Below are 18,811 nucleotides of genomic sequence, written 5' to 3'. Positions count from 1 at the left end.
AGTGAGACAAGATGTTTCAAATCCTCAGATAAATTATGACCAATGCCCACTGAGAGACTGGACATCACTTGGTGGTATTGTGGGCAGATGACATGGTAAAAAATAAATATAAGTAGAACAGAGACAAATGAGGAACCAGTTCAGCAAATGATACAGTCCACAATAGGGAAATCCATTGATTCAGAAAGAGCAGATTCTATGGCCTGGAGCCTGGGAAAGAGCATACAATTCTGGTGCAGGCACAAGTCTTTCAGAGCACACCATTCAATGTACAGTGTTGAACATGTGGCTCCACAGCAAATGACACTGTCAGTTAAAATTGCAGTGAGCATGGGATCATCAAGATTGGACTGTGGTTCAATGGAAATCTATTGCCTAGTTGGATAGTTGGATCAGTCATTTCTGTTACTACACCAGGTCAATGGTCATATCCGGATACACTGTCATCCAGGTGAATGTGTGCTCGAAACACGTGCATCATGTAGTGAGCGCAGACTGGTGGTGGCAATATGATGTTATTGTGGGGGGGGGGGGGGGGGGGGGGGAGGTTCCATGGTACGTGTGGTAGTAATTGAAGACACTGTGACAGCTGATAGCTGTGGACTGTGTGAACATTATTGTAGACCACTTGTATCCCTTTTGCTTGCTGTCCTCTCCAACAGTGATGATTTCTTCCACAGGTTTGTGTCAAGGCTAGAATCATGCTACAGTGGTTTGAATAACATGATAATGAACTGGCATTGATGTTACAGCCACCAAATTCACCTGGTCTGAACATGGTGGAACAAATCTGTGATGCTAACAGGCACAAGCTCCATGCCCATGTACCAGTGGCACATAGTTTATGGGAACTAAGTGACAAGTATATAGACATCTGGTGCCACATACCTCCAGAAACCAACGAAGGTCTTGTTGATTCCATGTCATGAAAAGTCACTGCTGTATTATGTTCCAGTGGTGGAGCAACATGCTATTTAGCAGGTGGTCATATTGTGTTTGGCTCATCAGTGTATGATATTGCTATCCCCTAAGAAAATGTGGAAGATTTACAGGACTTATTGAATGAAATGAACAGACTACTGTATTCAGAATATTGATTCAAAGTAAACCAATGAAAGAGGAAAGTACTGAGGAGCAGCAGATATTCAGTTAGTGGCTAACTTTACATCAAAATTGATGATGAAGTGAAGGAATTCTTTTATGTTAATTACAAAATGATGTATAACAGATGAATCAAGATAGACATCAGAGGCAACCAGAACAAGCAAAGAGAACATTCTTTGCCAAAAGAAGTCCGTTGATACGGAACATAAACCATCACTCGAGAAATAAGTTTCTGAGTATATATGTCTAGAGCGGAGTATTGTTTGAAGTGTATCAGTGACTACGGAAAAATCAGAAGAGAAAAGAATCAAAGCATCCTTTAGTATCCGGTCTTTTTTGCCCAAGTGAGTGTATGTGTCACAGTTATCATTCATAAATAAATAATGGCATAAATAAAGAAAACTATTTACTGCATAGTGGAGTCATTGAGTGGTAGAACAGATCACCACAGACCAGCACCAGCAGTTCAAGTCATCGCTCTTCACAGCACTGTGCTGCCTGAGCAGTATCATTTGCACAACCACCATATCTTACCACCCCCAAAAACAACAGACTGGTTGAGAGATGGCACAATACTATGAAGGAGGCTCTGACGGGCCACAGTGGGTCTTCGTCCGAGGCACTGCCATGGGTGCTCTTCGACATTCGGTCAGAATATAAAAATGTCATTCATGCGTCACTTGCGGAGGTCCTATACGCCAATACCGTATTCCTTCACACAGACTTCTCACAGCCTGCGTTTGATGCAGCACACTCTGGCCTGTCGACTTTGGTGAACTGAGTTCACAAACATATTCAGAATATTTACATGCCACCACCGTCACCACACACAGAGCAGTAAGTCTTCATTCATAAGGACCATCACCAGTGTGAGTTCATAATGATACGTGATGACACCATATGTCCATCCCCTCAGCCAACATACACGTGGCCTCACAAAGTGCTGTCCTGGAGCGAACAAATGTTTGACGTACTAGTGTGCTGCACACCAACAACAGTGTTGCTCACAAGGCTCGAACCTGTTTGGGTTCTGCAGGACATCCACATTATGTCCCTCACAGACAACAGACCATCCAATTCCAACAAAGGCAAACAGACTGTGCTGATGCCACCACCACCTACTCAGCCAAGCCACTCACACATCTGCCGTCACTGTCACCTGCACTGGACCTCACCTCTGAATTGTGTTATAACTGCGTCAGAAAGCTGCCTCAACACATGTGGCAATATCATCTGTATGCCATTCATCAACATGCTCCTTCCCCCTCCACAACAGACAACAAATACCCATGTATGGTGAAGGCCTCAAATGAGCTCACCATCATTATACGGCAGCTGTCCAACACTCAGCTCAATGAGGAATGGTCCAATCATGTCTTACTCATGCACTAGCCAAGCTACAGTCTGTCTGGTGATCTCGCACATCACTCACTGTCGATGTAACCCACAATATTCTGTACTTCCCACAGAGGCTCTGTGGGAATCAAAAGCTCTGGAAGGTCAAAATCTCTCTGGCATCCAAGAGAGATAATCTTTGGATGAGGAAAGCAAAGACAATGAGTGCATTCTTGATGTTGCAACTGTACAGAATATCTGTAAATTCACTCTATGCAATAAAATGATTCATGTATTCATGTATAACCACAACATGCATCATTTATTAGTGTTTCTAGTAGACCTTGGTACGCTATTTCCACAAGCGGTTAAAGTCTGTAAGCAGTTTACTGCATTGAAATGACTGTTAGCAAATTCAGTGTCTCTCTGTTCATAAATGTCATTTCTGGGCCTCAAATGCAAGCTCTGGTAATCAGGATACATGTTGAATAACAAAGATCTTTGGCTACATTCCATCTGTGAGTGGAGAATACAGTACGTAAATTTTAACTAATGAGAATCCAAGTTTGTAGGTTGAGTTCGTCTGTGGTGATTTGTTCTTGGATTCTGAATTATATGATCCACATTTCTGTAAGTGTGTCTGCCTTCGTTTCCACTGTAATATTGTGGATGGGTATCACCTCAACCCATCTTGATGTTCTGTCAATGGCCAAAAGCGAGTACCAGAAACCTTCCAATTGAGGAAGAGGTCCTACAGCATCGATCTAAATTTGTTTGAAATCTACTTTGGGTGTCAGAAAGTGTCTGGGCTGTGGCTGGGCGTGTCGGCTGGTTTTGCTGTGTTGACGAGCCAGGCAGCCCTGAGTCTAGCATCTCGCTTAACCCCATGCCACACGAACTTCTCTGTTACCAGTCCTGTTGTTATTCTGATTCCTGGATGGCCCAGGTTGTGTACTCTGTTGGACACCTCCCATCTGATAATGTGTGACACTATGGGGCATATTCTATCTTGTAACACGTCACACAGCAGTGTTAGCCTGGTACTGGGTAAGTCTTGATATTTCATTCAAAGACTGATTGTCTGATCTGTTATGAGTTTGTTGATGGAAGAATCATTGGCTTGCTCTGTGGCCATAAGTTCATAGTCAAATTGTAACGAAATTGCACTGATGTACGAGAGGTGATCTATGATTACATTGTCTGCTCCACAAACATACTGTGAAATGAGGTCTAGGTGGCAGAAATGGTACGGACTGATTTCTTGAGGCATGTTCTTTATAGTGTCCATGAGTGGCTTATGATTGTTGTGAACTGTTACCTTGTGCCCTTTTATGTTCTCATGAAAATGTCTGCAATGTAGATTGTAAGCAGATTGCAACTGAAGGCAGACAACAGAACCTAATCAGCTGCAGTACATTGTTGGCAATTTGCTGCAGAACAGCCTCCATCATGGTGTTGCAAGTGTTCATTGTAAGGCTGAGTCGTGCATTTGTGTCAGGATGGACTTGGGTGACTGCCTTGATTAGTGACTGTTTTGAGGTCCACAGCGCTTCTTTCATACTTGCTGTCCATTCGACTTTTTCTTGCTGTGTTTGTCCTTTTCAGCCATCACATCTGTTAACAGTGACTGTGAAGCAACTATGTGTGATAGGTTGCAGCAGTGAAAGTTTAGTGGGCCAAGGAAAAGATGTGTAAGACATGGCACGTCTCCAGTAGAGGCAGGGTCTGAACCATAGGTAAGCACTCCACGATAGGGTGGATGCCTTCTGTGTTCAAGGTGTGGTCTAGGATCATGACTTCAGACTGTTTAAGTTGAGATTTAGCCTTCTTAATGATAACCTGACTTCATGGAGAGTGGCTAAGACCTGTTCTAAATGAACTGAATGATCTTTGAGGTTATTGCAGTAGGCCAAAGCACTGCCTAAATATGTGTAGCAGTGTGGGAGCTGTAAGAGGAGTTCACATATGATGTCACATTTGGGATGCATTCCAGAAGAGGAGTCCACCAGTGATGTCACATATGGGGTGCATTCTTAAAGCTGTATGGCATATACAGGTTCTCAGAATACCCAAATGAGGTAATAATGATGATTTTCTCAATGTTGTCTAGGTGCATTGGAATAAGGAGGTACACCCACTTACAGTTGAACTCTGTGGCACACACAAGTATGTGAGTAAAATCTTGCATGTTAAGAATTGTCCTGGAATTAGGAACCCAGTAATCACCACAGAGCCTCGTGGTACCATCTTTTTTTGGGACAAGTTTGATACCGGAGGCCTATGGACAGTCCACCGGTCGCACAATCCCCATTTGGAGCAGTGTGTCAATATCATTCTTCAGGATCTGCAGATTGACTGGATAGAGGTGACATAGTTTGTGACAGCTGGGCAGACATTCTCTTGTAACGGTGCTAGGGTGCAGGAGGTGGCAGTAGCGGAAGCACTATTTGTCAACACCATATGTTGCCTTTACTAGGCTGGGCATGACTGTTGTCCCATTGGGCCAGTGTTGAAGGAGGCAGGGCAGCACCTTCGTTATGAGTGTAGCTGGCTGGTGACCCATTTGATGTAACCAACTGCTGTGAGATAAGGACCGTAGATTGTTGTGTGCCTATTCAAATGATGTAGTAGTGATTTCAATGCAATGTGTAAGAGGAGAATTCTCATATCATAGTTTTGTGACTGCAATTGACATTCAAGAATTCGATGATGCATCAAAAGGATGTTGTTTACTGTGTGAGTGCAGTTGTGGAGGGTCTCCACGTAGGCATCATCAAAGAAGTGGTGTTCTGATGGGCAGGCTGTGCCACTTTGGGTTGTATATGGGGAGAGTGCAATGACACCATCCATATGATATTCTGTTCTGTGCTGTGTGAGCATGACTAGCACAACATCCAGTTGACTGGCATGAAGGAAGTCAATTCCCAGGACTGGCTCTGTGATGTCAGATACATAGAAGTCCCTTTGACATTAGTGAAAATCTCAATTTGTTAGCATGGAAATTCCCCAATCTTACGGACATTTTGGAGGAGACTGTAATTGTCCTACTGTCAATTGGGGTAATTACACCTTTGTAAGTGGCAGGAGTGACGCTTGACGGTGTGTTATATCTAATGGCAGCAAATGGACCTGACCTGTTAGAGGATTATCACATTGAGGCTGGTATCAGTAAACATTAGGCTGTTGTAGCAGTAATTGTCACCAAACTACAAAATACAGCTAAAACAAGTAGAAAGATTTACATGTTCAGAAAATTAGATAAATATGCAGTAGTGTCACATCTCAAATAGGAGCTCAGAACATCTACCTCTGAGAAGGAGCTTACAGAAGAACTGTGGCTCAAGTTTTCTTGTAGTTGCTCAAGCACTAGGTAGATGTCTACCTAGTAAAACAGTTCATGCTAGGAGGGAAGCTCCACAGTATACACTCACTGTAAAGAAACTTGTAAAGAACCTACTGCATTATAGATGTAAGATGAAGCATAGGGCTGTAGATAGAGAGATGCTAAATAAAACGTGTTTAGCTGGCAAGACAGAAATGCCTGAAACCTTCTATCACTAACGTAGCAGAATATTATTGATAAATTTCTCACAAAAGCCAAAGAAATTCTGGTCATATGTAAAGGCTGTTAATTTCAGACACTCATGAATGAGATAGGACCTAAGATCGAGGGCAGCAAAACAAAAACAGTAATACTGAACTCCATTTTCAATTGTTCCTTTACACAGGAAAATCCAGGAGTATTGCCCCAGTTTAATTCTTGTACCACTTCAAAGATGTATGAAATAGGTATTAGTGTCATTGCCATCAAGAAACATACAAAATCATTAAAAATGAGGAAAGCTGCAGAGCCCAGTGGAATCCCAATCAGATTCTATACCAAATTTGTGGCTGAAATCAGACAATGGAAAATCGAGGATGGAATATAACAATATTATGAGAAAGAAAGTTGCTGCTCAGCATATAGCGGAGATGCTGAGTCACACATAGGCACAATAAAAAGAGTTTCACACTTAAAGCTTTCGGCCAATGGCCTTTGTCAACAATAGACACACACACACACACACACACGCACACACACACTCATGCAAACGCAACTCACACACACGACTGAGTTAGTCACTATTTCAAGCATGATATATCATAGATCTCTTGAATGAAAAACCTATGTTCATTGCTTGAAAGGAAGCACAGGTTACACGCATCTACTAGAAGGGGTGTCTTCGACATCCATTTGTTGTAGAATCTCATAACATAAAGAGAACTCAAATGTGATGAGGTAACTCAGTCAAAATGACATCCTCCATGCTACCCAGCATATATTTTGAAAGTTTAGATTCTGCGAAACCCAATTAGTGCTTTTCTGAATTGGTGTGCAGAAATCCATGGACAAGGCATTTGAATAGATGCAGTATTTCTTCACTTCTGGCAAAGCATTTGAGTGAATACCACCATTACCCTCATAATCAAAAGTATAATTGGATGTGGGGCATCAAGCAAAATTTAAAAGTGAATTGAGGATTTCTTGGTAGGGAGGATGTGGCAGGTAATTTTGGATGGAGAGTCTTTGATAACTGCAGGCATAACTTAAGATATGCCCCACCTAAGTGTGTTGGTACCCTTGTTGTTTGTGATGTCTTGTTGTTCATGACCTTGCAGGCAATTTTAATAGGAACCACATGTTTATTGCACATGGTGAGGTTATCTGTAATGAAGTACTGTCTGAAAAATGGAGCACATATAGTCAGATCTTGAAAAGATTTCAAGATTGTTGCAAAGATTGGCAACTTGCTTTAAATGTTCAGAAATGTTAAATTTTACTCTTCACTACATGGAAAAAAGTATCCTATGGCTACGATATTAATGCATCACACTTGGATTCAGGCAAATCATTCAAATACCTAGGTGTAACAGTTTATAGAGTTATAATAGAGGGAAACATTCCTGTCTTTTAGTTTATTATAAATCTTAAGTTCTGTGTGTAGAGGTGTCTGGGCATAAAAATTTTATCTGTGTGTTGGAAGTTTGAAATTTGCTTTGTGAAGAGTACTATAATGTACTTGAAATGATAATTTTGTAGTGCATGGTGATTTTGTATAGTTTATACAGTTAAATGTAAATGTAATATATCTGTCTCAAAATGTACAGTGATCAAATCATCTGATGTGAGGAGATATCTCAAGTAGAAAAATAAACATAAATGCCCTTTTTATACAAAAAATGAAATGATTGTATGGCATTATTGGCTCAGTGACTTACACATCTGTAATGATGAAATGATGATAATGACAACACTACACCCACTCTCTGAGCAGATAAAATCTCTGACCTGGCTGGGAACCAAACCTGGGACCCCCTGATCTATTGGCAACCATGCTAATTGCTAGACCACAAGCTGTGTACTTTTATACAGAAAATTAAACAGATGTCAATAAAATAAAAAAGGATGAGAAGTTTTACATTAGTTTATAGAAATTACTTTAGTATCATTTATTGTTATAATTTGTTATATGGAAGAATGTTAATAATAGATTATAACATAGTGGCTTAATTTTATTCTTTAAACTAAAAATTCTTTTATTGACTTATTGCACTACAAAAATGGCTGTAGTATTGTTATGTGTGCATATAAATGTATTTTGTTGTTTAAACTGTCATCCATATATTCTTCTGTAGAGTAGCAACTTATCTACTTGAAGATTATACAACTGTCATTTCAGTGAGAAAGTTCCATGTTAAATATATTCCTGTCTTTTAGTTTATTATAAATCTTAAGTTCTGTGTGTAGAGGTGTCTCAGCATAAAATTTTTATCTGTGTGTTGGAAGTTTGAAATTTGCTTTGTGAAGAGTACTATAATGTACTTGAAATGATAATTTTGTAGTGCATGGTGATTTTGTATAGTGAAATACAAATTTCATAAATATATAGAGATAGAGTGATTAGTATTTTTGAACAGTATGCAACATGTTTCTGGTGATTTTGTTTTAATTTATTAGAAGTCTAATGTCATTAGTTGAATTTCTCAAGAGGATCATGCCATGCTAATTGAAAATATCTGTGATACACTAGTTCCACTTGCTTATATGAATGGCACTTGATCAAAAACATATTGCAAAAGTTATGCTGTTCAGTTTGTTTGCTATGAAGTCTATGTGTGCTGTGCCTTCCAATTTAAATTTTTGTCTGCATTTAGGTCTCAAAACTTCACAGCGTTTACTTCTCTTGTTACCTTATCAATGCGAGCTGTTTTTATGCGCACCATTTCTGTTGATTTAGCACTAGATGGCATCGTCTGGAAATTTTTTACATTCAGTTTCAGATAATTTTGATGAAACCAGGATTTCAGGTTTTCTAGAGTATTTTGTACACTACCTTGTTTTTTTTTCTAAGACACCATTTTCAATTAGGACTGAGGTGTCATCTATAAGACTGAGTGAACATCAATGTTTGATGACATGTTATTTATATAATACAGAAAATGATATGGACCCAGTACTGAACCTTGTGGTACCTCTTTGTAAATTATGTTCCGATCATAGAAGTAATTGTTTGAATTTGCTGTTGTAATCTCTCAGTTTTTCCTTTCTGTCAAATATGATTTGTACCACTGCAACAAACTGCCCCCATCCTACACCTTTGTAGTTTATAAAGAAGTAATGTATAATTTACTATGACTTTTTAACCCTTATCTAATGAGGAGATTAATTTTTCGGTGAATTCACTTGTGGAATTTATAGAACTTTTCCTGTTAGGAAACCAAACTGATTTTTACAAATATAATTTTAGTCACAAAATTTTCCATTTGCTTGGATAAAATCTTTTCAATTACTTTAGAGAACGCTGGGAGGAGTGAGATAGGACAGTAGTTCCTCATATCTTCCAGTGATCCCTTTTCTGAAGAGTGGCTCAGAACATCTCAGGACATTGGAAAAACATCTCTGTTCAACTGATTAGTTAATAATTGTAGTCAATGCACGAAAGGTAATATCACATACAGCCTTCACAACAATGATGCATATTCCATCCCACCCACAACACCATTGCATAGTCCTTACCATCCAGCTGAATTTGAATATAAAATATAAAGTGTAATGAAATCATACAAAGAAGAACAGCATGAATGGTCAGGTTTGTTTGACCCATGAGAGCACTGTGCAGATGCTCAAAAAACCAAACTGGCAGACTCTTCAAGATGAGTGCAAACTATCGCATGAAAGCCTACTCACAAAGTTTCATGAACCAGTGTTAAGTGAAGAATCTAGGAATGTACTACAATATATTGCTCCCAATGGGATCATGAAGACAAGATTAGACTAACTATAACACACACAGACGCCTTTAAGCAATTGGTCTTCCACACTCCGCATACGAATCAAACAGAAAGATGCTATAATAATTGGTACAATGAGAAGAACATTGTGTCATGCACTCTACAGTTGTTTGCAGAATAAGGCTGCAGCCTTATTATTTTTCCATCAGCTCTTCTGGTTTGGGTGCACTTCTTATTACAAATCAATGTTGCTCTTTCTTTTTCTTCCTGTTGCTCTTAAAACTGCTGCCGTCTCAAGTATTTCTTGCTTTCATTTTCATTTTGTGTGTATCTAAAACCATTCTCCTGGCAATTCTCATTTACCATTCTTGAAACGACATATTACTTTGGTGTTTTTATCATCATCTAAGCTAACATATTATTGTAATTGCCCAGATTTTTTGACATTTTTGCTCGTTGTAATAAACTCTTCTCTGTGCTTTATCTGTCAGAGTTGCCAATGTTTTCTACATTCTCTTCTAGGTACCTGTCTGAATGACACCACATTCTGTTTTTGATTTGTTTTGCACAATATTTTCTCTTCCACATACGTGCAAATATTCACAGCATGTAACGTCTTGTTTATTGCCTCTCAAAGGACTATCATAACTTTATCAGCTATTATTCCTTTATACCTTCTTTCAACTTCATCTTCTAAACAGTTTTTAAAGGAATGCATTTCTGTTCATGTATCTCATGGATTGTTACTCTCTGCTATTTCAAAAACTTAAATGGGAAGGACAAAAATGTAAATTAAAAGTTCTACTCAAACTCATGAAAATCAAATACTGACCAGTCCCTGAAATAATGTCACTGTAAACTTTATACAGAAATAATGCTACCTCCAAAGACACATTAAGATAAAAATATGTAGAAGGGAGGCTAAAGGAACTCTGTTAAAATTAGTTGGAATTGCTTGCTTCAGTTTAGGTTATTCTGACATTGTGCATGCATGTTCTATTTACAAGTTCTGATTTGTACTGCATTAAATATGTGAATTTTATTTATGATTACATCTTATTAATTCCAGTGCTCGAAACCTTGTGGTGGGGGTATAAAAACAAGAGAAGTTGAGTGCCTGCAAGTAATGGCCCAGAACCATATAGTGCCACGTCCTACATCACAATGTCCTGCATCTAAACCAGCTGACAAGAAGCCATGTAACACTAAAGCTTGTTCTACACATTCTGATCGACCAATTATTGATACTGAAAACAAAACTTTTATCCAAAAGAACTCAAATGACAAGAAAGTAAGTTTGAAGATAGGAGGACAAGCAGTGGTGTTTGCAGGTGTTCAGGTGAAGATAAGATGCCCTGTTAGAAGATTTAACAGGTAAACACTTCACTTTTTATGTTTTAAGCTTACGAACTTACGAGTATCTTCCTATGCAAAATGTTTGTAAAATGTACCATCAACTTAGTACTGCATTAAGGAACAAGATCATTTTTTTCAGTGATTTAAAAAATTAAACTTTTGCTGGTTTAAATCAACAGCAATGTTATTCTCACATTGTTCTTAACTTCGTGGATTTCTACAAAATGGATATCACAGTAAATTCACTTTACAAAATATAATGTAGAGTATGACTGTAGAAATAGCATACATTTAACTCAGCATAAACCATCCCCCCCCCCCCTCCCAAACCACCCCTCCCCCTAATCAGTAGCACAAATTTATGTAGAGCAATGTTTGTTACATATAATTAGAAGTTTAATTTCAATGCATGTACAGCTTCAAAGTGATAAGTCCAGTGCACTTTGAGATACATGTCAAGCAAGAGACAATGTTTTTCATGTTTGTGCACACAGAGTGCTGAGTGCTTTGGAATTGCAGTATTTTATATGACTGAAATAAAGCAAATCCACCATGGGGCTGTTGTTTTTGATTGAGTAAAACATTTTTTGGGTTTTGGGGAGAGTGATCTAGGTTAAAATAACATTGCCACAAAGGCCAGGTGTGGGAACTGACACACAGTTCTGAGAAGTGATTGACAGTGTGAAGTCACATACACTTCTTTCATGTAGGATGTTCTGAAGAAAACTGCTTCGATAGATATGATGAGGTTGGCCTTTACTGATTTAGTAGTCGTGCTTATTGTCATAATTATGGAGAAAGAACTGCTGATTTTAAAGCTCAAAGCTCAACTGGCAGTAGCACAGGCAAAATTGGGATTGTTGAGAACTGCAGTTGCCAGCAGTAATGTTGGAATGGAGTTTATGATTGGTCTATTGTCAAACCCGCCAAATCAGACAAGAAGTTGTAAGAGATACTGCAAGTCTGTTAGTTTTAGTCTAGATGTCTCCAGCTGCTTCCCTAGAATGGAGACTGGAGAAAAATATGTAAACAACCCAAGGAGTTCATGAACACTCCAAAAAGAAAGGAAAACAGAAGCAAGTTGTGGTTCGTAGTAGTCAGAGGGGTGAAAAGGCCAAGAAGATCCTTCTGTTAGTGAGTACCCATGGGATGAAAAGTGTGAACTAGTACAGAACCTGCAGGCAGTGGATATAAAGTAACAAGCCTTTCTAAAGGCAAGTTTCAGGTCTCAGTAAAACCATTTGCCATTTATGCTCTCTGGGAAAAAATCTTGGTGAAGCAATCCACATAGTAATTATCAGGGGGAAGGAGGTCTTTGAAAGGTAATCTCAACTTGGCAATTGTGGAGAACATCAGGCACATGTCTGGTAATGCTCATCAGACTAACATGAAGACTATCACTCTCTGAATAATAAGACAAATTCTGTATGAAGAATTCCATCAAATATGTTAATGCAGAACCTTAAAATGTTGCTCAATAGAATGGGGCAGTGACACTCGGGAGTGGTTAATACATTGGACCTTATGCAGTGCACCACGAGTGGTATGGTCTACATCCGAATGTGTCCACTAAGAGCTTACTTACATGACTTGCGCTGTGTGACAAAAAAAGTGAAGCACCTAGAAGGGGAGAGGAAAGTAAAATGAAACTTCATAAGTTGAGAGGGTATGTGATGTTATTCCAGTCATTTAAAAAGAACTTGGCAGTATGTGCCAACTTATAAGTATGACATTTCTCCTCCTCTTGCCTGTGTGCATGCACTGATTTGTTAGGGAATGGCATCATAAAGCCAATGTATCCTCTCCTGAGGCGAGCTGGGCCACAGCTGTTGTAACTGGTCTTCAATGTCCTTGATGCTGGCAATGGTATTGATTTCACATTCAGACTAGTCCCACACATGTTCCATTGGTACATACCTGGGGATCATGTTGGACACAAGAGTACCTGAATATCTCACAGACAGCTCATAGAGATGTACATGCGTGATTGGCCATTATCCTGTTGCAAAAAGGCATCACAATGCTGTCGAATGAGAGGTAACACTTGAGGGTGCAGGATGTCTGTGACATACCATGGTGCCATCAGATGTCCACTATTATCCATGACCTGAAGTCATATCCAATGCCCCCCTCCACTCCATGATGTTAGAAGTAATTGCATCTCTCCAAAACATTGGACGAATGAGACCTCTCCCTATGTCACCACCAACAGTGGTCATCCGAGATATTGCAGAACTGTGATTTATTTCTGAATGGTTTGTGATGCCATTTATCAGCAGTCCATGCCTCCCACTCACAGAACCAATAACGTAGTCCTGCTGATGCTAGCCTCTGACCAATTCTGAGGGATGACACAGAATGTCACAGGAAGTCTGTTATTTATTCTTGTATGAGCAGGTGCAAATGTGAAAGGATTACAATGCACCTGGTGCATAGTAAGGTGATCCTCCCTGGTGGTCTAAACCTCATCTCCCAGAACGTTGAAGATGAGTATGCCTACCCTCACACTTCAAGCAGTCCAACTTTGGACCACTGTTACATCTGAATACATTCAAATATGGATATTGCAAGACTCAACCAGCTGGACAAATGAAGACCCATAATGACGCCCATTTCAAAATGTATTAGATGCTGATAAAACTATCTCACGTGAGTATGCTGCATGTCTCTGTCCTTCAGCATTTGATAGCATTCATGTCCCTTATACACGGAATAACCAAAGAAACTGGTACACCTGCCTAACATTGTGTAGGACTCCACGAGCATGCAGATGTGGCATGGACTCGACTAATGTCTGAAGTAGTGCTGGAGTGATGAATCCTGCAGGGCTGTCCATAAATACCTCTTCTGAACAGTACGTTGCAAGGCATTCCAGATATACTCAACAATGTTCATGTCTGGGGAGTTCGGTGGCCAGCAGAAGTGTTTAAACTCAGAAGAGTGCTCCTGGAGCCACTCTGTAGCAATTCTGGACATGTGGGGTGTCACATTGTCCTGCAGTAATTGCCCAAGATCCTCAGAATACACAGTGGACATGAATGGATGCAGGTGATCACACAGGATGCTTACGTACATTTCACCTGTCTGAGTCTTATCTAGACGTATCAGGGTCTCATATCAGTTCAACTGCATATGCTCCACACCATTACATAGCCTCTACCAGCTTGAAGAGTCCCATGCTGACATGCAGGGCCTATGGATTCATGAGTTTGTTTCTATACCCATACACATCTATCTGCTCAATATGATTTGAAATGAGGCTCGTCTGACCAGGCAACATGCTTCCAGTCATCAACAGTTCAATTTCAGTGTTGAATGGCCCAGGCAAGGCATAGCTTTGCACCTTGCAGCCATCAGGGGTACATGACTTGGTCTTCGGCTCCAAATTGATGATGTTCCATTGAATGCTTCACACACTGACACTTCTTGATGGCCCAGCATTGAAATATGCAGCAATTTGCAGAAGGGTTGCAATTCTGTCATGTTGAATGATTCTCCTCAGTCAACATTGGTCCCATTCTTGCAGGACCTTTTTCTGGACACAGTGATGTTGGAGATTCGATGTTTTACCAGATTCCTGATATTCACAGTACACTCGTGAAACATTTGTATGGGAAAAATCCTCACTTCATCGCTACCTCAGAGATGCTGTGTCCCATCACTTGTGCACTGACTACAACATCACTTTCATATTCACTTAAATCTTGATAACCTGCCATTGTAGCAGCAGTAACTGATCTAACAACTGCATCACACACTTTTTGTCTTATATAGGCATTGCTGACCACAGTACCACATTCTGCCTGTTTACATATTTCTGTATTTGAATATGTATGCCTTTTGTTTGGCACTTCAGTGTATATGCTACTTGATATGTCAAGTTCCATGGAGATATCCACCAGAGTAAAAGGAAGTCAATATAAAAGTTTATTTGTTGACCACAACTTTAATAAAGTCTTCAGTGTATTATGGAAGTAAAGTTCTTTCAAGTGAAAAATAAACAATAGACCTCCAATGGCAAACAAAATTAATAATGTGACTCTTCAAAGCTTTCCTGGCGGATGTGTTGTAAATAGTCTTCACAGGTTTGCCGGCAGATCATGTTGTGCAAATTCCACATTATTTCGTCAGAGCAACTGTCTGACATCTTCAGGTGATTCAACCTTTCTGGTGGCTAGGTACAACTGACGGTACCCGCACATTGACACCCTGTTTCTAGAACACGCACATGCACAGGTGTGGAAATTGTGCATGCACAATGATTTGCAGTTAGATGGTGCCATATTCAAACTACCTCTTCCAAAAATCGCAGAACGGCCCTCCTGCACATGCACTGTATGCTGCATTTGCCAACAGTGCGGCCAGATGTTACTCACCAATGGCCGTATTAGATCAGTGTTATGATGGGCCTGTTATCAAAGAATCTTGATTTTCACATCATGATTTAATAGTAGCCAATGCAGGGTTCCAGGCTATGCTCAGCTGAAATCCCATGTTGTTGTTGATGAGACTATCGGCAGTACGGATATGTATTGCTTCCTCAATGATGCAATCCCAGAAAGATGATGCTGGGGATAAAACTTCCGTCTCTTCATAAATCATCCAATGTCCTGTATTCAGACAGTGTTCCGCAATTGCCGATTTTTCGGTTGATGAAGGCGTGTATGACGCTGATGTTCATCACAGCATTCTTGTACTGTGTGGCATGTCTGGCCTATATATGCTGCCCCACATTGTCAAGGAATCTGATACGAATACACCCACCACTTTGGCCTTTTTGCCATATTTTGATGCCATGTCATCAAGAATCAGAAGAGTCCTCGAAAGATATGGAATTAAGTGTGTTTTTCAACCATCTGCAAAACCGAGAAGCCTGTTGGGTTTGGTTAAGGATGACCTTGGCCTGAGGAAATGTAGTGTGTACAAGATTCCTTGTCAATGTTGGGCAGCGTATATAGGTCAGACGTGCCGCATGGTATGAGAACGCTGCAATGAACATCAGCGTCATACACACCTTTGTCAACTGAAAAAATTGACAATTGCGGAACACTGTCTGAATACAGGACATTGGATGATTTATGAAAAGATGGATGTTTTATCCACAACATCATCTTTCTGGGATTGCGTCATTAAGGAAGCAATATATATCCATACATCCGATAGTCCCATCAACAACGATACGGGATTTCAACTGAGCACAGCATGGAGCCCTGCATTAGCTGTTATTAAATCATGACACAAAAATCAAGATTCTTCGATAACAGGCCCATCATAACATTGGTCTAATTCGGCCATTGGTGAGTAACGTCTGGCCGCACTGTTGGCAAATGCAGCATACAACATACCTGCAGGAGGGCTGCTCTGCAATTTACGGCAGTTGGAGTTAGAATATGGCACCATCTAACTGCAAATTATTGCACATGTGCAATTTCCGCACCTGCTCATTCTTTGGGTGCGTGTTCTAGAAACAGGGCATCAATGTGTGGGTACCATCAGTCGTACCTAGCCACCAGCAAGGTTGAACCACCTGAAGATGTCGGATAATTGCTCTGAGGAAATATTATGGAATTTGCACAATATGATCCAGTGGCAAACCCGTGAAGACTATTTACAAAATTAATAATCCTGAATCAAAAAATAAATAAGTTCCTCAACATGCGGAAAATAACCAATTGATAAAAAAGAACACAACACTCTTTAAGAAAGAGTTTGAAGAAAGTTAAACTTAAAGCAAGTTCCTTAATTCTTGGGCTTGGAAATCAAAGTCTGCACTCTGGCTTAAGCCATGGGAACAAACACTTTCAAAATATCTTACAGTTGTACTTCACAGAAGAAGTTCTAATGATCAAATAGTACTTAAAGTGTCTAAGTCTGGTAAGGACAGAAGCACAAAGTAAAATCTTTGCACTATCTTGTCAGTGAAGTAAAAACAACAGAAATGATACCAAGTCCTGGCTATCACACCACCAATCACACTTAGAGACCAGATGGAGGAGGTGGCATTCTAGCTCGGAAGATGGTGATGAGTCTGTAGTGAGGCATTGCTCAAATTTTCTTTTTGGTTGCTCACTGCAGAGGAACAACCTATCTAAGCGTGAGTGCCAGCCTAAATAGGTGCCTCACAGTACCATTCATGTACATCTATTTTCAGCATGTGAAACTGTGGATGCAGGAAGAGGTGCAGTAAATCAACGACCTCTACCATCACCATGCAAGCTGCCTGGTGGTCTGCACAGAATGCTGTTGTTGCCACCTGCTGGTCTGCGCGTAGTGTTCCAGAACTCATATTTCCTGTGGCATTCATTTTGTAGGAGCAGAGCTAGTGACAGCCCGGACTACTTAGACATTGTGCATGGTGCCATCATTGCCTGTCATCCAGAGTGCCATGTCACTACTAGGCTTGGTAACAACACTAAACTTGAAGAACACTACTGTGCTCTGATGGTTATTCTAACTGTTACAGAGAATTGCTACTTCAGTTTTTTGTCAGACAGTGTATTTATACAAGCATTGATTGCACTAGGCACTGTTTGTCCAAGCCCTGTGATTTTCAATATTTTTGATAGGTCTTTTTAGGATAAATGTTTCCAAAAGATATAGCTGCCAAATAACTATTGATGCAGTTGCAACAGCCAGTGAAGCACAAACAGAAAAAGGCACTTTGTGCAACCCAAGTGGTAACAGTCATTTTACATTTCAACTTCTTCATTAAAATGTAAAAAGCTTTTTAAATAAGAAAGACAAATTCTTCATACCAAAACAGGATAGTCATAAGTGTAAACATATTTCTGCATATATTCTGTGCATGAAAAAATGTAAGCTGGAAATGAACACTCACATCTAGATGGATACAAGGTAGTATACCATCACTGTGGCATAATACGAGGGTTGGAACTTTAATAGTGGCAACTATTTATTTACAGCTTGTTCAAAATAGATATGTGTTTCAAAGTTTTACTGACCTTCAAAGTAGTCACCAGCAGTGTGTATAAACCCTCGCCAGCAATGTGGAAGTCGTAGGATACTCTTAGCAGTGCCAGTTGTGTTGTTAGTTCGAGCGGCGCGGTCTATTGCCCGACGAATTTGTAGCAGTTGTGAAGCAAAAGCCGTGAAGTGTTTCCTTCAGTTTAGAAATCAAGTTGAACTTACGAGGGCTTAAGTCAGGGGATTGCAGTAGGTGATATAGCACTTAGTAGCTCCATCAGTCAAACAAATCAGTTACAGCTAGCACTGTATGTGCTTGAGCATTGTCCTGCAAAATGATGGTCAGGTCCTGCAGAAACTGTCATCACTTCTGTCTCTAAGCTGGTCATAGGTTGTGTTCCAAAAATGAACAGCATAGAGACAGAAGTGATGACAGTTTCTGCGGGACCTGACCATCATTTTGCAGGACAACTCTCAAGCACGTACAGAGTGTGTGTGTGTGTGTGTGTGTGTGTGTGTGTGTGTGTGTGTGTGTTTGTGACATCATAAGAGTAGAACTGCCAAACAGTAATTAACATATTATTTTCAATATATTTACATCATTTACCTTCTTATCAAAACAGTGACAGTTATAAGGCAATTCACTAACAACATAATATGGATGTCACATCATTCCAGACATACTTGGGAATGACAATAAATGCCAAAACAGTGTGTCATGAATAAAGATTAGTTATTATAAGCAGCTGTTGTGCTGTGTGTATCTAATAAACATGTTCAACAAGTATCTTTATCCAGTACAGCATAACAATGCACGTAA

General features: G+C 39.9%; 1 protein-coding gene across 1 annotated transcript in view; it reads left to right on the top strand.

Annotated features, from left to right (window-relative positions):
- The window catches only part of LOC124615662 (protein madd-4), a 514,315-nt gene that overhangs the window by 301,114 nt on the left and 194,390 nt on the right, over positions 1–18,811 (top strand). Inside the window, exon 15 of the mRNA XM_047143690.1 lies at positions 10,781–11,085. Within this exon, the coding sequence (XP_046999646.1) occupies positions 10,781–11,085 (305 nt within the window). The remainder of the gene's footprint in view (positions 1–10,780; positions 11,086–18,811) is intronic.

The sequence above is a fragment of the Schistocerca americana genome, chromosome 5, assembly GCF_021461395.2.
Source record: "Schistocerca americana isolate TAMUIC-IGC-003095 chromosome 5, iqSchAmer2.1, whole genome shotgun sequence".
NCBI lineage: Eukaryota > Metazoa > Arthropoda > Insecta > Orthoptera > Acrididae > Schistocerca > Schistocerca americana.
Note: the sequence above shows the minus strand (reverse complement) of the source record. Positions and strands in the feature narration are given on the sequence as shown.